The sequence below is a fragment of the Bos indicus x Bos taurus genome, chromosome 18 (genome assembly GCF_003369695.1).
Source record: "Bos indicus x Bos taurus breed Angus x Brahman F1 hybrid chromosome 18, Bos_hybrid_MaternalHap_v2.0, whole genome shotgun sequence".
NCBI lineage: Eukaryota > Metazoa > Chordata > Mammalia > Artiodactyla > Bovidae > Bos > Bos indicus x Bos taurus.
The window spans coordinates 40,129,255-40,153,282 of record NC_040093.1 but is presented as its reverse complement, the minus strand read 5'-3'; the positions used below and the strand labels follow the sequence as shown (position 1 = coordinate 40,153,282).

Below are 24,028 nucleotides of genomic sequence, written 5' to 3'. Positions count from 1 at the left end.
TCTCCTGGACCCAGACCTGGTTAGTGACAAAAGACTACATTTCCCAGAAGCCTCCTCTCCCATGACCTGCCCTCGGCCTTGAAAGCTGTTACTATGGAGACAGGCTAACAGATGGTACAGGCTGTCCTCAAGGGTGAGATGGGAGCTGGGGTGTGCAGTGGCTGAACCCCACCTGGCAGGGGGGAGGGCAAGGGCGCTGGTGGTAAGGGGGATTCTTCTGCCTGGGGCCTTTCAACCCCAAACTTTCTGGGGAAGTTTTCAGTGTGTGTGTGTGTGTGTGTGTGTGTGTGTGTGTGTGTGTGTGATGGTGAAGAGGAGGTTGCTGCTGGGGAGAAAGACGCAGGGAAGGGCTTGTGGGGTGGGGAGAATGCTGGGCACAGAATTGCGGGAACTTTAAGGTGGGACTGCCTTCCCCAAATTGTGCTTTAGCTGAAGGGGCAGGCTGATGCCGGGAATAAGCATTGCAAGTTCTGGCTCAGCTCCACCTCTGATGACGTGTTCTGTGACCTTGGCCCAGAGCCCATTTTAGTGGCTGCCCACTGACACCTTGGCCTCCTCCCCTCCTATGTCTTTCCTTACTCACTCCCCCTCCACTAAACCATCCATTCCTTCTAGGATTTTTACATTTCATTAGGCCCTTAAATGCATGGATTTCAGAGCCAGAAATATACAGGTTCATGTATATTTCTGCTGCTTACTAGCTCTGTGACTTTAGGCCAAGCACTTAACCTCTCTAGGCCTCAGTGTTCTCCTCTGAAAAGTGGGTATCATAATAGTATCTGCCTCATAGGGTCCGTAATGGGAAAACTCAGTCTTCCATCTTCTGTGTGTCTCCTTTACTTCTCAGACAAAACCCTTTGCTTCTGACACTTCTGGTTTCCAAATGTGCAGTTTCCCCCTCACTGAGTAATTCCTTTTTAAAATATTCATTTATTTATTTGGCTGCATCAGTTCTTAGTTGCACTGCACACAGATCTACATTGTGTCATGCGGGATCTTTCTTTGCAGCTCAAGGGCTCCCTAGTCGTGATGCGTGGGCTCAGTAGTTTTGAGGAATGGGCTTAGTTGCTCCACTGCATGTGGGATCTTAGTTCCCTGACCAGGGATCAAACTGACGTCCCCCGCATTGCAAGGAGGATTCTTAACCACTCGACCACCAGGGAAGTCCCAAGAAATTCTCCATGACACCATTTGGGTGTCCTATAATTCAACTCAATTCTGACACTACCTACTTGGAGATGGCATCAGATCCCACAGGTTAAGGGCTCAGTCATACAAGACTCTTCCCACTCACTTCAGATGCCGATAGCAAGCAAGTAGTCGGTCCCTGGGTTACCCACAATTTATGTCCAATGTGGCTACCAACTGGGGGTTCCCATGACCCCCTCCTCGGGTTCTATTTATTTGCTAGAGAGGCACAGGGAAACACCTCATTACGTTTACCAGTTTATTAAAGGACACAGTAGAGGACACAGACAGCCAGGCAGGTGAAGAGATACATAGTGCGAGGTCTGGGAAGGTCCTGAGTGCAGGAGTTTCTGTCCCCCAAGAGGACGTTGCCTTTCCAGCCTGGAGGCTCTCTGAACATCCTACTATTGAGAGTCTTATGGAGGCGTCCTCACATAGGCTTGATCAACTATTGAGCCCATTTCTACTCTTCTCTCTTCTCTGGAGAATGGAGGAGGGGCTGGAAATTCCAAGCTTCCAGCCATGGCTTGGTCTTTCTGGTGACTGGTCCCCATCAGGGAGTCATCCAGGGGGTCACCCAGCCTTGCTAAAACAGAAAAAGAAAAAAAGATGTGCCTGGTGTTCTTATCACTTTGGAAGTTATAAGGGGACTGGATCTTTCGTCCACTTTAGTGAGGCTGGGCTCTCTGGCTGCAGACAAGTCCTTCTCTAGGGCACATGAGCATATATGGCATTTCAATGTCCATCCACCCTCCACCCCCCACCACCCAAAGGTCCTCCATCCTGAGAGATGACACAAGGGCTTGGCCAGAAGAGTGTAGGCTGTGTCACTGCCACCTGCCCCTTATTCAGGTGCCTTAGAGGCAGCCCCATTCTTGCCCTCTCTGTGTTCCAAGTTTGGTGATGTTACCTCTTCTTTTTTTCCTTCCTTGCTATTATGAATGGGCTTCCTAGGTGGCGCCAGAGGTAAAGAATCTGCCTGCTAATTCAGGAGACATAGGAGACACAGGTTCCATACCTGGGTTGGGAAACAACAACTGCTTGTCTCCAGTGTTGCCAACCATGGTGCCACCCAGTCTCGTGAGGCACTGGGAACCAGCCCTGTTAGCAACTCAGTGACTGAGCATATAGGTGTCATATCTAAGAGGCCTAAAAGATAATTATGAATAAGTTTCTTTGAATTTAGACTTCCTGGACTTCATAAATATATTTAATAGGAAACTTCATAGTACTATCCATACAGCACTAACATCACCTGCCAGAAGGAGAAAGTAACTGGCGGAATAAATATACAAAAAGCAAAGCAAGGTTAATAAGTCTCAGCTACCTGCTCCTGACCTGACAACAGTCTCAACATGTGACCTGCGTCGTCTCTGCTTTAAGGGGAAATTTGCAAATGTCAGAAAGGTGTTACAGGTGTGCTCACACCACGTGGAGACTTTCTCTCTGATGGAAAGAACGTTTAAGAGGGTCTTGCCTCCTCCCTTTGTGATCTAAACCAGCGGTCCCCAACCTTTCTGGCACCAGGGACCAGTTTCATGGAAGATAATTTTTTCATGGACCAGGGGTGGAGGGAAGTGGTTTCAGGATGATTCAAGCACATACATTTATTGTGCAATTTATCTCTATTATTACGACATCAGCTCCACCTCAGACCATCAGACCTTAGATCCCGGAGGCTGGGGGACCCCTGAATTCTAAAGCACATCAAAGCACCATCCAGGGACACAGCTGGTGTCATTGACTCCATTCTGGCCTGAAATTGGCCATTCTGAGTGCATTTAATCCTCCTGCAGCGACCTCCTCTCTAGACAGTCATAGACACGCCAGAATGGAGGTCCTAAAGGAGAAAGTGGAGGAGGAAGAGGCGGCGGAGCGAGAAGAAGCAGCTGAGCGGGCCGAGAGGGGAGAGAAAACAAAGAGGCCGATGGAGGTGCGGAGGGAGGAGACCACCATGACGCAGGAGATGCTCAGAGACCTGGAGAGGAAGCTGTCAGAGATTGAGGTCTCTGTCCCAGAGAAGCTCTTGTGAGTGTCAGGGATAGGGAGGGAGGGGACTTTGGCCCAGCCACCCTGGCGGGGGTCAGACCAGGGCTGGGCAGAGAGAGAGCAGGTCAGAATGGTGATGCCTGGGCTGGGAGGCAGCACGGGGACCTAGAAGGAGATGGTTAAGAGTGAGGACCATGCTTTCAGGCTGTCTGGTCCAAGTCTCTAACTCCTAGGGAGTTAACCCTCCCTAACTGTAACCTTGGGCAAGCCACTCAGCCTCTCTGTGCATCATTTCCCTCATCTGTTTAAAGGGGCATCTGATCAACCCAGTGCTCGGTGACAACCTAGAGGGGTTGGATGATGGAGAGGGGAGGGAGGTTCAAGAGGGAGGGGACATATGTATCCTTATGGTTGTTGTACAGCAGAAATCAACACAACATAGTAAAGCGATTATCCTCCAATTAAGAATAGATTAAAAAAATAAAAGAGCAGCTGATAAGAATGACACTTCCCTCCTAAGAAGTTATGAGGATTAAATGAGGACGGAGTAGAGCCGGTGGCAGCTAAGGTAGATGGAGGGTTCCCTGTGTGCCAGGCCCAACCCCACACAGGCTAATACCACCCTCTTGTGGGCACAGGGCCTTCACCAAGGACACTATCGACACCTCCAAGCTGCCCCTTTCCTACCAAAGCAACACGCTCAAGGAGGAGCACCTGCTGCAGGTGGCGGACAACTTCTCCCGCCAGTACAGCCACCTGTGCCCGGACCGCGTGCCCCTCTTCCTGCACCCACTGAACGAGTGCGAAGTGCCTGTAAGACCGGGTGGTAGAGGGCAAGGCCGGGGCTGGAGCACAGAGGGTGGAGGGAGGCGGGCCAAGCACAGACCTCTCCTGGAGGGTGGTGGGGGCAGCATATAAACTCAAATGCCCACAGGCCCCAGCAGACCTGGTGTGCGTCATCCCTGGGGTCTGTGGTGGCTTGGAGCCCCCATGCCCCACCTAAGGGGCAGTTGGACAGCCAGTGCGATCTCCAGCCCCCAAGGCCAGCCCTGTGCAGACAAAGGCAGAACCCGAGTGCTGGCCCCCTTCCTTCCCACCCTGGGACCCAGGGCACGTCCCTGATTCTCACTGGGCCTCAGTTTCCCCACCTGTAGGCCCTATGGCAGGAGATGAATGCGAAGTTACAATGCCGCAGCCCATACATAGGTTGACAAGGGGCTTGCAGACCGTTTGATCTGGCCCACCTGGTGATGTAACCCTTGTGTTAGCTGCCAGCACTTGGAACTCAGCTGTTCCCAACCAGATCCCTAGTCCCCTCTTTCCTGGATCTGGTAACCCCGGACCTGCATTTCTGCTACAGCCATCAGTGGGGGCTGCCCCTTAGGTGGGGTCATGTGTGATCTGGTGCTGGTGAAACCTTCCTCGAATTCACAGGGAGGGAGACTCCAGAGGCCTGGCTCCTGGCCCCAAGGCAGCAGAGCAACCCCTCAAAGGCCACAGAAGCACTAGGTCCCCCATGCTGGGCAGCGGTCTAGAGCCACAGACCCGACTCTTCTACTGACTGTGAACCTGAACAAGTCAGCTCACCTCTCAGAGCCTCGGCTTCCTCACCTGTCAGTGGGACCTGCCTCACAGAGTTGCTGGGGGTCAGGGAGGTGATGCGGGACTGAGCGGCGCTAAGTGGGGTAGTGGTGATGATGCGGTGGTGATCACATCACTAGCACTGGATTATGCTAGATCTGGGCAAGAAGGGCCTTGAGGGAATCCCTTCCTCCAATTCCCAAGGCCCTGAGTAGGCACCTGCGGCCCAGAGAAGCCTAGAGAGCGGCCCCCAACCCCATCCTGAGGTCTCCAGCTTCCTTGGAGCACCGTGGTTTCCTCCCAAGTGGCACATCGCCCCAGGGCCTGTGGTCTCTCCCTTTGCAGAAGTTCGTGAGCACAACCATCCGGCCCACACTGATGCCCTACCCTGAGCTCTACAACTGGGACACCTGTGCCCAGTTCATCTCCGACTTCCTGTCCATGGTGCCCTTGCCTGACCCCCTCAAACCTGTAAGTACCACCTGGGGCTGCGTCCTTAGGCCACGAAGCCAGAGATGGGAAACCAGGCAGGTCGGGAGAAGGAGGCTTGGCCAGCCTCGGGCCACAGTCTATGAGTCTGTCGGGGCCGAACCCCTCACCGACCCCCTGGCTGGGAGGGAGGATGGGAATAGGCCCAGAAAGAGACAGCCACTTGCCTGAGGTCACACAGCATGCCTGATCTCTGGACTCCCACCTCTTTGACTCCTTTGCCTCCTTCGGCTTTCAGAGTCTTCTTTTCAGGACTTTAGGAGGTGGAAAAGGAAAGAGGGGGACCTGCTACCCACGTTTCAAGGCCACATTTTTGGGGTTCTGACCAGCTTAATCTCTTTAAGAATGGAGGGTGAAAGGAGGGAGAGAAAAGGGAATATGTACACAGTGGAGAAAGAGAAGAGAGAGACAGAGGTAGAAGGTAAGGGTAATTTGGAATAAAACCATAAAACATCCAATCAAAGATCCTCAGGCCAGAAGCCTCAACATCCAGACAGTCTTTCCCACCAGGAAGAAGTCCATGGCCCTTTGGAATTACAGGCAAATGTGGATTGCACTTTCTGGACACGGGGGCTGTGGTTTTCACCCCATTCTTAGCAGACTCCCTAAACCAGCAAAGGGGAGGAGCCCCATTGGGGTTGAGCCTGCACACTGGCCCTGGCGCCCAGCCCTGGGGAGACTGGCGAGGGGCAGGGGGCAGCTGTACTGACCAGCCTGCTGTGCCCAGCCCTTGTACCTGTACTCCTCGACCACTGTGCTCAAGTACCAGAAGGGGAACTGCTTCGACTTCAGCACACTGCTCTGCTCCATGCTCATCGGCGCCGGCTACGATGCCTACTGTGTCAACGGCTACGGCTCCCAGGACCTGTGCCACATGGACCTAACTCGGGAGGTGTGCCCACTCACCATGAAGCCCAAGGAGGTACGGCCGGGCCCCTGCTGCCCTCAGCATCACATGAGACACGCCATCCTTACGGCAGCCTGTCCCTGCCGCTGAGCTCTACAACTGGGACACCCGCGCCCAGTGAAATCAAACCACTGATGATTTCTCTCCCCTTGGCATCTTCATGCACACAGCCCATTCCTCCAAACTGGCTGCTCCTCTCCACTTGTTGTCACTCAGTTGCAGCTACTGTGTTCCCCACATTAGTGAATGCCACATGGCGACTATCTTCAGCCAAATTCTTCCAAATTTATCCTGTGCATGCGATAAAAAGCCATCCAGTCATTTTCATATACGGAAAAAGCAGACAAATGAACAGATATGTAGTTCTGTCTTTTTTTTCCCCCTTCTCATGTAAAAAGATCCCTTTTTTAACAGCACAAAATTTCACCAAACCACAGCAGGCAGTGGTTGTGCTTGTATATATGCTGACTGAGTACACCATAATGACCCAAGGCAGCTGTGAACACTCGAAACACTTCTTAGTGAATTTAATTGTAGGAATCATTAAAGCATCTCTGTGCATTTGGAAAATAGCCATGCTACAGGCAAAAAGGACTTCCCAGATGGCTCTAGTAAGAACCCACCTGCCAATGCAGGAGACGTAAGAGATGTGGGTTCAATCCCTGGGTTGGAAAGATCCCCTGGAGGAGGGCATGGCAACCCACTCCAGTATTTTTGCCTGGAGAATCCCACGGACAGAGGAGCCTGGCAGGCTACGGTCCATAGAGTCGCAAAGAGTCAGACATGATTGAAGCGACTTAGCATGCATGCACAGGCAGATAATGCTTTTCATGAACTAGATTGATTCCAGGATTTTGTGATCCGGAGTCAAGGCCCCATGAGTATCTGCAGCTTGGGGCAGGGGATCCAGGGGCCTGAGGCAACCAGCATCATGCACCTGTGTTACCTGCGTGAGCAACTGGGGCCCCTGGGGCTGTTCTCTGGTGGAGAAGGAGAGGGAGGCACCTGGTGAGAGCCCAGCCTGCTCTCTCAGGCCCAGCTCCCCACGAAAGATGGAACAAAAAAAACTCCATCACTGCTTTTGGCTCCAAAGGCCTATGAACTCACATACAGGCCTCTTAGCTCAGCCAAAATTTTAATTATGAAATTGATATCAATAGCTAATGGGTGCTGAGAACATTCCGGTCTATAAACCACTTACATGTTTCTTGACTTGGTTGCTCCTCTCAAGAGCACTGCGTGGTAGGAATGATTGCTCTTGTGTTTTACATGTGAGTGTGTTGAGATGAAATAGCTTTTGTGACCAAAGTCACACAGCTGGTAAATGGGTCCCTGGGGGCTGAGGCCCAGTCTGTCTGACTATGAATGGTGGAGATTCGCTATTTCTCCCTCATACCAGGTCCCCATTCTGCAGCTTCTGTGGTGTCTTTTCCTGGACATTTTCTGGCCACCTAGCACACATTTGTGTACACACGCTCATGTGCACGTGCGCGCGCACGCACACACACACACACACACACACATACAGAGGCTTTGTTCTTTTTCCGAGCCCAGGAAACTCTCACTTCAAGTCAACATGTGAAGCCCTGCAGTGGTAAAACCTGAAAATCTGATTCTCGACAATTTTCCCCACTTTCTAAATCAGATCCAGATCATAGCTAGTCTAGGCCATGGGGGATGAAGAACAGAAGTCACACCTCCTGAGCTCCGGCCTGGATGGGCAACTCATACAGACATTGTCCTGTCTGCATTTGACAGATCAAGCCTGGGGAAAAGGTTCTCACTGAATTTTGCAGAAGATGCTACAGTTAGGGAAATGGGAGGACATACCCACAGTCACAGGTCTGGAGCTGAGGCTCTTTCTGTGTTTGGGGTCAGAGAACCTGCAGACTCCAGGAGCAAGAGTGTGGGTGGCTGCCAATCCTTTTCCTCTCGTCTCGTGACAGAGTGTCAAGGAGGAGGAAAAGGCACCCCCTAAGAAGTACGCCATCAAACCTCCCAGGGACCTGACCAGCAGGTTTGAGCAGGAACAGGAGATGAAGAGGCAGGAGGCGATCAAGGCTGAGGAGGAGAATCGGCGGAAGCAGGAGGAGGCACGCCTCTTGGTGGGTCCACCATCCTCAGCCCTCAAGTCATGAACTCAGCTCCAGAGAAGGGGCTGCTTGGAATGGGGAAAAAGACGCAGGCCACAGGCCATGTGTTTATGGCCTCCAGGTTCAAATCCCCTCCTCCCTCTTCCAAAAACCCCACCTCCATCCCAGTGGTGGTCAGCCAGATGCTAATACTACAGAGCTGTGCTGCCTGGGCCAATTCATTGTGTGCTGTGCAGTTCTGGTGTCCTCCTTGATCCAGACCAGGAGCTCACTGAAGATATACCTGCATACACTCTACATCCATCCTACATCCACCTTCCCACCACCCTCAACCACCCTCCCACCATCCTCGAAAAACCCTCCCACCACCCTCCCAAAACTCTCCCACCACCCGCCCACCACCCTCCCAAAACTGTCCCACCATCCTCCCACCTCCCGCCCACCACCCTCCCAAAACCCTCCCACCACCTTCCCAAAACCCTCCCACCACCCTCCCATCACCCTCCCACACCCGCCCGCTACCTTCTCAAAACCCTCCCACCACCCTTGCAAAACCCTCCCACCACCCTCCCATCACCCTCCCACCACCCTCCCACCACCCTTCCAAAACCTGCCCACCACCTGCCCACCACCTGCCCACCACCCACCCACCACCCTTCCAAAACCTGCCCACCACCCGCCCATCACCCTCCCACACCCGCCCACCACCCTTCCAAAACCCTCCCACCACCCGCCCACCACCCTCCCACCATCCTCCCACCACCCTCCCACCATCCTTCCAAAACCCTCCCATCACCCTCCCACCACCCTCCCACCACCCGCCCATCACCCTCCCACCATCCTTCAATCTCTCCTCCTATCCACCCACACTCTCATCATCCCTTTCATCTACTTTGCTTCCCTCCCTTCTTGTCTTTCCTTCCATATAGTATTTATTGAGGGTCTACTGTGGGATGCAGTAGACCCTGGTGATGCAATAATGAACATGGCACAGTGACCCTTTTTCCAGAGGGGTGCAGATAGGGAAGCCATATGGTGTCCCCCTATCTTTCTTTGGATGAAATCTCACCCAGAATCACAACACAGAAAGCCAATAAATCCCAGATACCCTAGAGCTCCAAAAGGTCAAGTTTATAAACCACAGATCGAGCTAGATCCTCCCATTTTATGTATAAGCAAACAGGTTCAGAAGTGGGGTGATGTCCTCAAGGTCACGAAGTCAACCAGAGATGCAGTGTGGATCAAAATTCGATTATTTTGCCAGTTCCTCAGCCCCAGGGAGATGTTTGTACCCCTGATGATCCCCTTCCCATCCATTTGCCTCGAGGTCACCCACCTTTCCCGTGCAGGAGCAGGAGAATGCAAAGACCGACCCCCTGCACGGACTTCGTGTGCATTCCTGGGTCCTGGTGTTGTCGGGGAAACGTGAGGTGCCTGAGAGTTTTTTCATTGACCCATTCACTGCACGCAGCTACAGCACCCAGGACGATCACTTCCTGGGAATTGAGAGCCTTTGGAACCACAAGAACTACTGGGTCAACATGCAGGATTGCTGGAACTGCTGCAAGGTGCTGGGCGGGCCTGGGCAGGTGTGGCAGGCACAGTGGGGGAGGGTGGGTGTGACCAGTGGGGAGAGCTGGCCACCAGCCAAGAGGGCTTTGAGCTTTCCCTGGAGTACCCAGGGCCTACTGCTTTACCCATACATAATCATTCCAGTATGATTATTGTCACTCTGTTAGTTTCTGTATCCTTATAAAATGTGGATTGTTAGTTCAATTGATTTTGAAGTGCAATACACATGCAGAAAAATGCACTTATCCTACACGTCCAGCTCAATGAACTTCCATACATATTTATGTATAAAAACTCAGTGCCAGGACTTCCCTGGTGGTCCCATGGTTGAGAATCCCTTCCAAATGCAAGGGATGCAGGGTCGATCTCTGATGGGGAAACTAAAATCCCATATGCCCTGGGGCAATGAAGACCCAGTGCAGCCAAAACAAAACCCAAAACCTCAGTGTCATTTATAGAAGTTAAAAAATATGTGCACATGTTTGGAGGGAGGTGGTAACTGGATACCAGGGGACTTTCTGGGAGTGTGGATAATGTTCTGTCCTTGAACCGGTCTTTGCCATATAGTGACACCTCATCTCTTCCTGTAAGGACAATGCCAAATGAGCTCCACATTCAGGCCTATCCCAGGCCAGAGAGTCTCCGAGTCTCTCACCCAGAGACCAACACAGGAAGGGAGTCCCAGCCCCCTCAGGGCCTCCGTCCCCCTGTGGGGATGAGGAGGGCGGGCGAGGACTCTCAGAGGCAGCCTGGAGCCACATTCTGGCCCCTTTGAGACCCAGCTGGGTTTCTTCTCACCCTGGGCTTGGCTGTTCCCCGCCCCTCTCCCTGCCCCTTTAGAGTAGGAGGGGGGTACACTGGCTGTGGGGTGTGCTCAGCGACCCCGTTCTCCATCAGGATTTGGTCTTCGACCTGGGAGACCCCGTGAGGTGGGAGTACCTGCTCTTGGGCACCGACAAGCCTTTCCTGTCCCTGACTGAGGAGGAGGATGAGGGGATGAATGATGATGACGACGTGGAAAACCTGGTGAGCCTCCATGGAGTGGGGGGACTTGACACCCTGTCTTGCTTCAGGCCAGCCTGACACACTTCCCCCACAGATATGTGTCTAGGGCGGGGCAGTTCAGATAGACCACTTATAGATTCCTTGAAGCAGAAGGGCCTGGACCATGCCCTTGTTTTACAGATGGGCAGACTGTGGCCCAGACAGGTCCAGCAACCTGCCCGGGACCCCCAAATGGTGCAGGGAAAGTCTGGGATGTGCATTCAGGCCTCCTGCCCATCCCCCACTTGGCCCCCTCTATACACACACACACAGCCCACTTCCTGTTCAGGGGTTGCCCTGCCCTTTGGAGTAGGGCAATAAGACCCTCTCCACAACCCATCCCTTTCAAGCCCCAGAACCATCCCTCACATCCAGGCCTCTCCTGCATGATCGCCATGATTCTCCACACACGCTTCCAGACCTTGTTTGTCCCTCCTATCAGCCCTTCTGAAGGTCATTGGCCTGGTCATCTCTGATCTCCTACTCGGGGGCAATCCAGGCAGGTCTGCATGAGGCCCTGTGAGTGGAAGTCAGAGGCCCAGATGCCTTCGCCACTGGTTCCGACATCTTGAGCAAACTTCCTAACTGTTGGAAACTTCAGTTTCATCATCTGCATGTAAAATGGGGGAATGGGGTCAGTTACATCACGGTAGTAATAACTGGGGTATTCGTTTGCTAAAGTTGCCGTAACTCAGACTGGGTGGCTTAAACAGTAGAAATTTCTTTTCTCACAGCCCTGAAGACTGGAAGTCGAGCTGTCAGCAGGGTTGGATTCTCCTTAGGGGTGCCCACCCCCGGGTCCTCACACTCTTTCCTCTGTGTGCGTCTGTGTCCTAATTTCTCCCTATAAGGACACCAGTAGTATTGGATTAGGGCTCAACTGAATGACCTCAGTTTAACTTCGATACCTCTTTAAAGATCCTGTCTCCAAATATAGTCACATTCTGGGGTTCTGGGTTCTAGGACATATGAGTTTTGGGGGGATACAATTCAGCCCCCAGGTAACACTCACATGGCCCTTTCTAAGTGCTGTGAAGCGGCTCAGTCATGCCTGATTCTGCCACCCCATGGGCTGTAGCCCTCCAGACTTCTCTGTCCACAGGATTTTCCAGACAAGAATACTGGAGTGGGTTGGGATCTTCCCGACCTAGAGATCGAACCTGGGTCTCCTGCATTGCAGGCAGATTCTTTATCATCTAAGCCACCAGGGAAGCCCTTCTAAGTGCCAGAAGGTATTTAACTTGCCAATATCTTCGCAGCTACCCGGTGTGATGGGTACTAGTATTGTCACCCATGATTATTATTGCCCCATTTTACTGACAGGAAGGCTTACACACAGAGGGGTGAAATAAATGACCCAAAGTTACACAGCCAATAAGTGACAGCTGGGATTTGACTTGGGATTTGACTGTCCGGCTCCCAAGTCTGGGTTCTCAAAGGCAGTTCTGTTCGGCCTCCTGGGGCTGCATGAGGACAAGTGAGACCACCAGTGTGATGTGTTTGGAAAGACGTGTAGACCCACCTGGAAATGGTGTTGAGTGTTCTCAGCCTCTTCTCCCTGGAGACCAGAGAGCCTCCTCTACTGTGCAGTAAATCCTGGACCACTGGCGCCTCCTGCTGGCCTCAAAATGAGAACAGACAAGCCAAGCGGATGTCAGACATCTGAGCAATTTGGCAAGAAGAGTTTTCTTTTTTGAATTTTTTATTTTATATTGAAGTATAGACGATTAACAACATTGTGATAGTTTCAGGTGGACAGCAAAGGGACTCAGCCATGCATTTGCATGTATCTATTCATGGAGAAGTTTCAAACCGAGAAAATCTTATGCAAGTTTCTGTGGTTACCTAACCTGAAGATCATTTGTCCAATGTAGTTGCTAAGTCATGTCCGACTCTTTGCAACCCCATGGACTGTAGCCTGCTAGGGTCCTCTGTCCATGCGATTCTCCAGGCAAGAATACTGGAGTGGGTTGCCATGTCCTCCTCCAGGGGATCATCCTGACCCAGGATCGAACCCACATCTCCTGCATTGGCAGGCAGGTTCTTTATCAGTGAGCCACCAGTGAAGCCCTTAAATCTGAGTTTGTTTCTGTTTTGCATGTGTATTCATTTGTATTGTTTTTAAATTGAACAGCAGAGAAGTCATACTGGAGAAAGGCCTTATAAGTGAATGCATTCAATGTGAAAAATGTTTTACCCATAAATCCTCTTTCTATCAAAGAATTCACACTGGAGAAAGGCCTTCTACGTGCAGTGAATGTGGGAAATATTTTATCAACAACTCCAATTTCCATAGACATCAGAGAATTCACACAGGAGAAAGCCCTTATGCCTGTAATGTATGTGGAAAATCTTTTATAACTCTGGCTGACATTTGTTATCATCAGAAAGTTCACAGCAGGGAAGTGCCATATAAGGGCAGTGACTATGGGACCTCCTTTAATCAAATGCACCTCCTCAGTTCTGGTAGGAAAATCCACACTGGAGAAAAGTCTTATAAGTGCAGTGAATGTGGGAAATCTTTTACTGCTAACTCTGGCCTTTGGAATCATCAGAGAATTCACAGTGGAGAAAGGCTTTATGAGTGCAGTGAACGTGGGAAATCTTTTATTGCTAGGATGAGCCTTCTCAGTCATCAGAGAGTTCACACTGAAGAAAGGCCTTATAAGTGCAGTGACTGTAGAAAATGTTTTATTAGCAGTTTGAGCCTTCTTTGTCATCAGAGAAGTCACAGCGGAGAAAGGCCTCACGAGTGCAGTGAACGTGGGAAATCTTCTCCTGCTAGCTGTGGCCTTCGGTATCATCAGAGAGTTCATTTGTCTAGACTAGGCCTTATTTGCCAGATGGGGAAACTAGGCTCAGAGAGAAAGAAAAACAATAAGGGCAACCAGGCAGTGTCCCAAACCCTTATGTGCATTTATCAGTCAATCCTCCCAAGCAGTTAGAAAACTGAGACTCAGAGCCGTTAAGGGACTTTACCTGAGCTGGTATTGGATGGAGACTCCAGAAGCCCCTCTTTTAACCAAAGGCCTGTGGCTTTGTCTCCTGCATCTGCGGGAAGTGGGGAGGGGTGGGGTTCATATGGGACAGGGCGTGGCTGTCCTCGCAAGGTACCAGGTGGGTAGAGGGGTAGAGCTGCTCCTCCTCCTCCCCTCTGTCTCAGGTCACACCAGGTCAGATCTCCAGCACCGCTGGGGAAGCTGACAAGCCACCTTGGAGGGCTTGGCCCTGGGGGGTGAGAGAGTAGCTCCGACCTGCCTGTAAGTCAGCCCTGATCAGAAGGCCCAGTCCTGATCAGAACTACCCACCCCACCCCCACCTCTCCCAACAGGGCAAGGAGGATGAGGATAAGAGCTTCGACATGCCGCCCTCGTGGGTGGAGCAGATTGAGATCTCCCCCGAAGGTACAGCGTCTCTGGACCTTTGGGGGCATCTGTGGCGGCGGGATGCCTGCAGAGGCTGCCTCGGCCCCTCATTTCCAAACCCCGGCCCCATGTTTCCTGCTGCACCCTCTTCATCTCTTCCTTCCCACCATACACGCTCAGCTCTGCGGCCGGGGGCCTGACCCTAGTCTGGCACACAGGACAGGGCTCAGTTACCAGACCCAGAGAGATGGAGTGTGGCAGGTGCTGGAGGACTGGGGACCGGGACACAGCTGTTCCCCTCCCTCAGCCCACTCTGCCAGGAGGAGACTACGCACAGTACCCAGGGCGGGCAGGGAAAGCAGGGGGGCAGGGCATGCTTGTGCCCCATGCCAACCTCTGCTGATTGCTGAGATTTCCATCTGGGAGTGGCTGGACCCATGGGGAGGACCTAGGCTGTCCCATCAGGGCGGGAAGGGCTGGAGAGGGTGTCATGGGAACCCGGGGGTTGGAGGCTGGGGAGTGGGTGGGCAGAAAGGGCTTCTGGGAGGAAGGCTCATCTAAGCTAAGTTTTAAGGGGTCGGAAGAAGTCAGCACAGTAAGGGCAGGAGGGGATGGTGTTTCCAGCTGAGGTCTGGAAGAGTGCGGTGTGGTCAGGCTCAAGCTGAGATGTCCTCCAGGGCAGGAGCCACCCTGGTGACTTGTCCCCTCTGCCTCCCTGGAGTGGGCTTGGGGGCTGGAGGAGCTGAGCAAACAGCACAGTGAACAGAGGCTGAAGAGTGGCTGGTGAGGCTGGCCTTCCCTTCCCCCAGTCTGGGGAGGAAGGACCCCAGCCCACTCTGTGTCCTCAGCGTTCGAGACCCGCTGCCCAAACGGGAAGAAGGTGATACAGTACAAGAGGGCGAAGCTGGAGAAGTGGGCCCCGTACCTCAACAACAATGGTCTCGTGTGCCGCCTCACCACCTACGAGGACCTGGAGTGTAAGGGGGCAGCTCTAGCTGCGGGGCTGGGGGGGAGGGGGCAGAAGAGCTGGATCCCTGACATGTTATGTGACCTTGGTCATGTCACCACCCCTATCCGTGTGAGTGTGGGCCCTGCTGGTGTGCTCTGTGTGCTGGGAGTGGTGGGACAGCAGCTGGGGGATCTGGCCTGGCTGCTTCAGACACCGATCGGGCCCCACAGGTACCAAGACTTTGGAGATGAAGGAGTGGTACCAGAATAGGGAGGACATGTTGGAGCTAAAGCACATAAACAAGATCACGGGCTTGAATGTCGACTACTTCAAGCCGGGCCACCCCCAGGCGCTGCGCGGTGCGTGGACCCCGTGACTAGGCCAGGGTGGGAGCCCAGGGTGGGGGCCTCATGTGCTCCTTAGAGCAGCCTCCACGGCAGCTGATGCGTGGTGGGAGGAACCAGCATCCTTATTGCCAGGGTTCTTGGGTGGCAAGCAACCGAAATAGCCCCTGCCTCCCCAAGCAAAGCAGATGTGTGGGAGGTCAGAGGAAGCACAGAAAATCTAAGGAAATGTGACAAGTGTTCCTCCAGGAAAGGTAAAGCAGGGCTGCAGCCCATGCTGTGGTTGGGATCAGGTACCCATTCGGGCCACGTTTACAGGGGTTAGGATGCCTACAAGAAAACCAACAAGCACCCCCACAAGGGCAATGCAGGGGGCCGAAGTGTGGCAGTGAGCATGTGGTGGCAAGCCCAGGAGACTGGGAAGCAGGGAAGGACATATCCTGGGAGAGAATTAACAACCCAATCCAAGAATTCACAAAAGAAAAACATAGGCGCAATACACATCTAAAAACAGGACCAATCTCACTTGGTTGAGACAGGAAGGGGAGGGGAGGGAAGGGAAGGGAAGGGGAAAGAAAGAAAGAAAATCAATAAGGGACCAACCTACAACCCTTCAGTTGGCAAAAATGAAAAAATGGCCCTACCACGTGTAAGCAAGAGACTCCCCTTCATTCCTGGTAGGACAGCAAATTGGCACAACTTTTCTGGGGAGCGGTTGGGCAAAATAATCAATGATAGCTTTCAATTATGTACGTTTTTTGACCAGCAGTTCTGTTGCACAAATAGCAGGCAAGAAGAAAACATACATCAAACAGATGTTCATCACGGTGTTGATTATAATAACAAAAAAGCTGGAAGCAGCCTAAACACCTAGCTCTAGGGCATTGGTGACATCACACATGAGGCTTCTCCCCAAGGCCTGGGGTCGGGTTATGAAGCCAGGGGCTCCGGGTGCTCACCTAGGCGTCACCCGGCCCCCACCTACCCCGCAGTGCACTCGTACAAGTCCATGCAACCTGAGATGGACCGTGTCATGGAGTTTTATGAAACGGCCCGCGTGGACGGCCTGATCAAGCGGGAGGAGACGCCCAAGACGATGACAGAGCACTACCAAGGTCGGCCGGACTTCCTCTCCTACCGCCATGTCAATTTCGGGCCCCGGATGAAGAAGCTGGCTTTGAACAGCGCAGAGTCAAACCCCCGGCCCATGGTGGTAAGTACTTGCTGGACTTGGGGATGGGGTGCCTGCCTACTCTGGTGGGCCAAGGTTACCCTGAAGGGGAGGAGCCCCGACTCCGGGGAGCCTTCTTTACTGAGTGACCTTTCCTTTTTTACCATCTCGGGTCTGTCTGATGCCAGACGTCAGCCACTGGGCCACCGAGGTATTATGTCCCTGTGTGGGTATACGCGCTCTTGACTAAACACTTGGAAAATATGTAAAATTATAAAAAGTAAAAAAAATCTCAGAATGCCATCTCTCAGCTATTATCACATATTAATAGATTAGATTTTGAGAGTCTTTTCAAAGATGTGGGTGTGTGCATGCATGTAGAATTCCTGTATCACTCTCTTCCCTTAAATTGTGTAGCTTTTTCCTCCATATCATCACAAGTTATTTTGCACCTATATTTAACTTCTGCACACCAAAGAAGCTCTTTTTAGCAGTAAGCATTGTCAAGTGATAGAGCAGGCTGCCTGGAGAGGTGGTGAGCTCCCCATCTCTGGAGGTGGGCAAGCAGAGTCTGGCAGAAGGAGCTAGAGAAGAAATGGCGCACCACACAGGGCTGGAGCACCGGGCACTGAGAACCCCTGGGGCCTTGAGAGCCACTGTCTAGCTGGGAGGGGCTGTTCTACATAAACCCCCACCCCCCAAATAACCCCAGACCCCAGCGTCCCTGAGGGTCCTTTGCGCCTGTCCTCAGGGCAAGCACCGAAGTCCCCCTTTTCCACCCTGCCTCCTCCGCATGTTTTGGTGTCCCAGAAAATCACAGAGAGATTCTTCCGCAACCCTGCAAAGCCTGCGGACGAGGACGTGGCCGAGCGAGTGTTTCTGATCGCTGAGGAGCGCATTCAGCTGCGCTACCACTGCCGCTCCGACCACATCACGGCCAACAAGCGCGAGTTCCTGCGGCGCACGGAGGTGGACAGCAAGGGCAACAAGATCATCATGACCCCCGACATGTGTATCAGCTTCGAGGTGGGCTTGGGAGTCTGGTGGGCAGGGGCAGGATGGGGTGGAGTGAAGAGAGAGCCCTGGGGTGGAAGGCCCTGGTACCCCGCCTGGAAATTCATCTTCGCCCCTGGGAAAATCAAGACCTCCCATCTGGGAATAATACTCTTTGAGCTCCTCTGAAAATCGTCTCCTTTTCCATCCTGCGACCAAGGCTGTGACAGATCTCAGCACCTCCACAGGGCTGGCTTTCCTAGTTCCAGTCCTGACTTTGCTGGCACATTCCTTGGCCCCTCTGAGTCTCCAGTTTCTCTTCTGTTGCTAGTTGTGCTTTTAGAGATGCAACAGTTTGAGAGAGGTGAAGCAACTGGCTGGAGGTCACACAGCTAGAAAATGGCAGGGAAAGATTTGAACCCAGGAGATCTGGCTCCAGAATCTGCCCACAACCCCAGCCGTTGCTGCTGCTTCTCCAAGTAAATGTGGCGGTTGTTCCAGGTGGAGCCGATGGAGCACACTAAGAAGCTTCTCTACCAGTACGAGGCCATGATGAAGCTGAAGAATGAGGAGAAGTTGTCCAGACATCAGGCCTGGGAGTCGGAGCTGGAGGTCGGGTGTTCTGCGGGAGAGTAAGCAGATGGCAGGTAGCAGGGGTGGGGGGTGTTTAACCATGTCTGCCCCCACTTCCCAACTCAGGTGCTGGAGATCCTGAAGCTTCGGGAGGAGGAGGAGGAGGCACACACGCTGACCATCTCCATCTATGACACCAAGCGCAATGAGAAGAGCAAGGAGTACCGGGAGGCCATGGTGAGCCCTGCTCCTTGGCTTCCCCCCGACCCCTCCCCCACCCACTCCCCCGGCCCCCCCCCACCTCCAGGGTGCTGAGGTTGATAGGGATTCTGGGGAGAAGCCCTTTAGAGGTGATGAAGTTATTGACACCGTGGTGGTCATCTTTGCTGTGAGCTGACCATTTCCCTGGATCACGCCCCAACACATGCTTAGGATACAGGCCAGGTCCCCCCACACCACCTCCAGGAGCTATGGCCAAGCCAAGACCTCCACTTGGGGGCTTCCCTGGAGGTTGTGACCTGGGCTGGTAGCACCAGTGAGCGGACTCTGGCCACGGGCCTGAGTTCTCTGGCCCCTGCACATACCTTCACATTACCCACTCTGGTTGCAAGACCCAGCTTGGTTTTTTTGAGGCAAGCTTCTAAATCCCCTTTACCAACCAAGTGGAGATTTCTAAAAAAAAAAAAAAAATAGATGAGGTTGGCAAGACAGGACTGGGCACCTGAGGTCTGGTTCTCAGACCCCCAGAGGTAGGGATGTCTGCCCCCACATCTCTAGCTTCACTGGGCTCTGGCGGCCAACACAGCACATAAAGAAGGCCCCAGGGTGGAAGGGAAAAAAGGGACTCACCAGCAGTTTTTAACGTCATTAACAACCATGCTTTATTACCATTTATCGAGCGAGCATCTGCTGAGTGATAGGTATGTACTGAGGCTCGAGTGGAGACGTGTGAACTCACAGACACCAGAGTTGGCCGTCACCAATAACCATGATCTCAGGAGACAGCGCAGAGCCCTCTGAGGCCTCAAGCACAGAGGGTTTGAGGTCCAGTTCTATGTGATCACATCTCGATAGAGCTGGTTGGGGGATGTCTGCGGCCCCTGCTGGTCCAGCCAACCCCCGGCCCCCTCTTACAGGAGCGCGTGCTACACGAGGAGCACCTGCGACAGGTGGAGGCCCAGCTGGACTACCTGGCCCCGTTCCTGGCCCAGCTCCCACCTGGGGAGAAGCTCACGCGCTGGCAGGCCGTGCGCCTCAAGGATGAGTGCCTCAATGACTTCAAGCAGCGGCTCATTGACAAAGCCAACCTCATCCAGGCCCGCTTTGAAAAGGTGCAGCCAGGGCCCTGGCAGGGGTGGGGACCTCGGCATCCTCCACCGCAAAACCAGCCCAGGGCTGTTGGCTCACCATCTCTTAGATTGTGAGGGACTATCGGGCAGAGGGGGAGGAGGCCAGTGCCTGGTGTGTCCAAAGGACCAAGCTGTCCTTCCTCATCCTTGTTTATTGGGTGGAAGGGTGGATGGAGGGGTGGATGAGTGAACAGAGGGATGGAGGTGTGGCTGGCTGGCTGGCTGGAGCATTATAACAACTCCTATAGTTTTTGACTCATGTCTGTTGGTCAGGTACACCCATGTAGTTCCCCTGCATTATCTTATTTAATCTTCCCAAACAGCTCTATGGTGGTGGGGGTGGGGTGGGTGCAATGACCCTCATTTTGCAGACGACAGATTGGAAGCTCTGAAAATGTACTTTGACCAGAGTCACGTGGCTCTCAGTCCTGACTCCTGCTCTAACCTTGTGGACATGTTGTTGTTTAGTCGCTAAGTTGTGTCCGATTCTTTCTGACCCCATGGACTGTGTAGCCCACCAGGGTCCTCTGTCCATGGGATTTCCCAGGCAAGAATACTAGAGTGGGTTGCCATTTCCTTCTCCAAGGGATCTTCGCCAGTCAGGGGTCTAACCCTCGTCTCCTCTACTGGCAGGCTGATTCTTTACCACTGAGCCACCTGGGAAGTCCTTGTAGCCATATATGCCTCTAAACAAGGCCCCAGGTTTTCTGCCTCTGCTTCTCTGGCTTCTAGGAGAAGGGGTGACGGGGCTGACCTTGTGGGGCTGTCTGGGTCAGCCCTCCTGCTCTCCTTCCCCGTGCCCACAGGAGACTCAAGAGCTGCAGAAGAAGCAGCAGTGGTATCAGGAGAATCAGGTGACCCTGACGCCTGAGGATGAAGACTTATACCTGAGTTACTGCTCTCAGGCCATGTTCCGCATCCGTATCCTGGAGCAGCGGCTCAGTCGGTGAGGAGGCAGGGGTAGGGGGAGCCGAGAGGACCCACAAGGATGTTGGAGCACCAGCTTTTGTTTTTTTGGTTGTGCTGAGTCCTCATTGCGGTGCATAGGCTTCTCCAGTTGTGGCACGCAGGCTTAACTGCCCTGCAGCACGTGGGGTCTGAGTTCCCTGACCAGAGATTGAACCCATGTCCCCTGCAATGGAAGAAGGATTCTTAATCACTGGGCCACCAGGGAAGTCTCAGAGTACCAGCTTTGTAACCCCTACTTGTAATTTCAGACACAAGGAGCTGGCCCCACTGAAGTACTTGGCTCTGGAGGAAAAGCTCTACAAGGACCCACGCCTGGTGGAGTTACTTAAAGTCTTTGTTTGATGCTCTTCACCCCCTACACCTGTGGTCCTCTGAGTCCCTCCTGAGGCCTCAGCAAAGCTGCCAGAGAAAGAAACCTCCCCCAAAGCCTGGCCCTTGTGTTCCCTATGCTCAGCTAATGACCATCCACTCAGGCACACTACCTTCCTGCTTTGCCTAATTTACCTGTAAATAAACACTTGCCATTTGCCACGTGTACCTCATGTTTCACAGACTCCAGCAGCAGCCTTTTTCTCCTTCCCTTCTTTATCTGTGGCCTGGGACCACCTTTACAGCCTTATCTTATTTAATACAGCAACTGCATCCCCATTCCACACATGGCTAATTAGTGGCTGATAAGAAGAGTCGGTGGAATTCAGTCACTTGCAGTCTAGCGTTGAGAACCCAAGTTCTGGCGCACACACCTTAGGCTTGCCATTCCCACTTTGTGAGCTGGGCCACCCCGGCCATGGTGGGGGTGCAAGACCCTCATTTTTCAGACGAGAAACTGGAAGCTCTGAAATGTACCGTATCCAGAGTTTCATGGCTGTCTCAGCCTTAACCCCGGCTCTGACTTCATAAGCATTATATCCCTTTAAACAATATCCCAGTGGCTTTCTCTCAAGACGTGTGTGTGACCCCTGCCTCTGCTCCTCCAACTTCTGTGGGTAGTGGCCCTTCCCAAAGCCCACCCCACCCGAGTCCCAAATGAAGTCGGCCTTTATCGGGTTCCAAATCCAAATTGGTGGTCCCCCTCAAGCTGCAGTGCACTCATCCATTAATCGAGGCCGTGGGGGTAGCACTCCCGGACTCCAAGACTGACTTGGACCCGGAATCAGACTCCGTTTCCCTCTAAGCCTCCTGTGTGGGATTCAAGCTGGGGTCCAAGCCAGAGAAGAGGGACAAAGTTCTCAGAGCACGCCAGCACCGAACCCGAGGAAAAAGAAAAAAACAGCAGTTTCGGTAAAGTGCTGACCAGTGCCTCAGTTCAGTTCAGTCGCTCAGTCGTGTACAACTCTTTGCAATCCCATGAATTGCAGCACGCCAGGCCTCCTTGTCCATCACCAACTCCTGGAATTCACTCAAACTCACGTCCATCCAGTCAGTGATGCCATCCAGCCATCTATCTCATCCTCTGTCGTCCCCTTCTCCTCCTGCCCCCAATCCCTCCCAGCATCAGAGTCTTTTCCAATGAGTCAACTCTTCACATGAGGTAGCCAAAGTACCGGAGTTTCAGCTTTAGCATCAGTCCTTCCAAAGAACACCCAGGACTGATCTCCTTTAGAATGGACTGGTTGGATCTCCTTGCAGTCCAAGGGACTCTCAAGAGTCTTCTCCAACACCACAGTTCAAAAGCATCAATTCTTGGTGCCCAGCTTTCTTCACAGTCCAACTCTCACATCCATACATGACTACTGGAAAAACCATAGCCTTGACTAGATGGACCTTTGTTGGCAAAGTAATGTCTCTGCTTTTGAATATGCTATCTAGGTTGGTCATAACTTTCCTTCCAAGGAGTAAGCGTCTTTTAATTTCATGGCTGCAATCACCACCTGCAGTGATTTTGGAGCCCCCAAAAATAAAGTCTGACACTGTTTCCACTGTTTCCCCATCTATTTCCCATGATGTGATGGGACCAGATGCCATGATCTTCGTTTTCTGAATGTTGAGCTTTAAGCCAACTTTGTCACTCTCCTCTTTCACGGTCATCAAGAGGCTTTTTGGTTCCTCTTCACTTTCTGCCATAAGGGTGGTGTCATCTGCATATCTGAGGTTATTGATATTTCTCCTGGCAATCTGATTCTTCCAGTCCAGCGTTTCTCATGATGTACTCTGCACAGAAGTTAAATAAGCATGGTGACAATATACAGCCTTGACGTACTCCTTTTCCTATTTGGAACCAGGCTGTTGTTCCATGTCCAGTTCTAACTGTTGCTTCCTCACCTGCATATAGGTTTCTCAAGAGACAGGACAGGCGGTCTGGTATTCCCCTCTCTTTCAGAATTTTCCACAGTTTATTGTGATCCAAAATCACTGCAGATGGTGACTGCAGCCATGAAATTAAAAGACGCTTACTCCTTGGAAGGAAAGTTATGACCAACCTAGATAGCATGTTCAAAAGCAGAGACATTACTTTGCCAGCAAAGGTTCGTCTAGTCAAGGCTATGGTTTTTCCTGTGGTCATGTATGGATGTGAGAGTTGGACTGTGAAGAAGGCTGAGCACCAAAGAATTGATGCTTTTGAACTATGATGTTGGAGAAGACTCTTGAGAGTCCCTTGGACTGCAAGGAGATCCAACCAGTCCATTCTGAAGGAGATCAGCCCTGGGATTTCTTTGGAAGGAATGATGCTAAAGCTGAAACTCCAGTACTTTGGCCACCTCATGCGAAGAGTTGACTCTTTGGAAAAGACTCTGATGCTGGGAGGGATTGGGGGCAGGAGGAGAAGGGGACGACAGAGGATGAGATGGCTGGATGGCATCACTGACTCGATGGACATGAGTCTGAGTGAACTCCGGGAGCTGGTAATGGACAGGGAGGCTTGGCGTGCTGCGATTCATGGGGTCGCCAAGAGTCGGACACGACTGAGCGACTGATCTGATCTGATTGTGATCCACACAGTCAAAGGCTTTGGCATAGTCGATAAAGCAGAAATAGATGTTTGTCTGGAACTCTCTTGCTTTTTCGATGATCCAGGGGATGTTGGCAATTCGATCTCTGGTTCCTCTGCCTTTTCTAAAACCTAGATCGCCGTTTTACCCCAATCCAAGATGGAAGGTCCGCGGCTTCACGCTGCTCTTGATGTCCCCTTCCTGTTGGCTATCCTGAAATTGGTTTTCCAATAATACGGTTGCTGATTGGTTAATTTTGGACGGTTGCTAAAGCGATTGGTGCAACCGCCCTTGGAGGGCGTTTCGAAAAAAAATTAAGTGCAAACTAGTTTTCGTGAGAGACGGAAAGGGGAGGAAAGGGAAAGCTTGAGGCGGAGGCGGAACCAAGAAAACGGCAGCTCGCATTGGTTCACTAGAGGCCTAGGGGCGGCTCTTGAACTCTCCTTCCTCGTGATTAGTCCAATTCAGGAAAAGAGGGCGGGGACTTAGGAGAGGCGGCAGAAGCGCCTGCTTCTATTGGTC

The 24,028-nt window shown here is 52.4% G+C and overlaps 1 protein-coding gene across 2 annotated transcripts; it reads left to right on the top strand.

Moving 5' to 3' along the window:
• Positions 1-44: 44 nt before the first annotated feature.
• Positions 45-21,118, top strand: DRC7 (dynein regulatory complex subunit 7). 2 transcript variants are annotated; one of them, XM_027516448.1, is made up of 18 exons: positions 45-133; positions 2,985-3,216; positions 3,816-3,990; positions 5,104-5,229; positions 5,975-6,169; positions 8,101-8,259; positions 9,597-9,815; positions 10,717-10,845; positions 14,195-14,267; positions 15,077-15,205; positions 15,408-15,536; positions 16,514-16,734; positions 17,503-17,718; positions 18,187-18,297; positions 18,385-18,495; positions 19,395-19,589; positions 20,414-20,553; positions 20,825-21,118. In XM_027516448.1, exons 1-18 carry the CDS (start codon positions 112-114, stop codon positions 20,916-20,918), a joined length of 2,676 nt encoding a protein of 891 aa, XP_027372249.1. In that variant the 5' UTR covers positions 45-111; the 3' UTR covers positions 20,919-21,118. The 2 variants fall into 2 exon arrangements, with proteins under 2 accessions (XP_027372249.1, XP_027372251.1); XM_027516450.1 differs by lacking the exon at positions 15,408-15,536.
• The last annotated feature ends 2,910 nt before the right edge of the window (positions 21,119-24,028 follow it).

Bases quoted from the DNA above. Each gene is read 5' to 3' on its own strand.
- DRC7 (XM_027516448.1), top strand. From the start codon at position 112: ATGGTACAGGCTGTCCTCAAGG. The intron at 17,719-18,186 runs GTGGGCTTGGGA...CGGTTGTTCCAG, and splicing joins ACATGTGTATCAGCTTCGAG to GTGGAGCCGATGGAGCACAC. The intron at 20,554-20,824 runs GTGAGGAGGCAG...TTGTAATTTCAG, and splicing joins CTGGAGCAGCGGCTCAGTCG to ACACAAGGAGCTGGCCCCAC.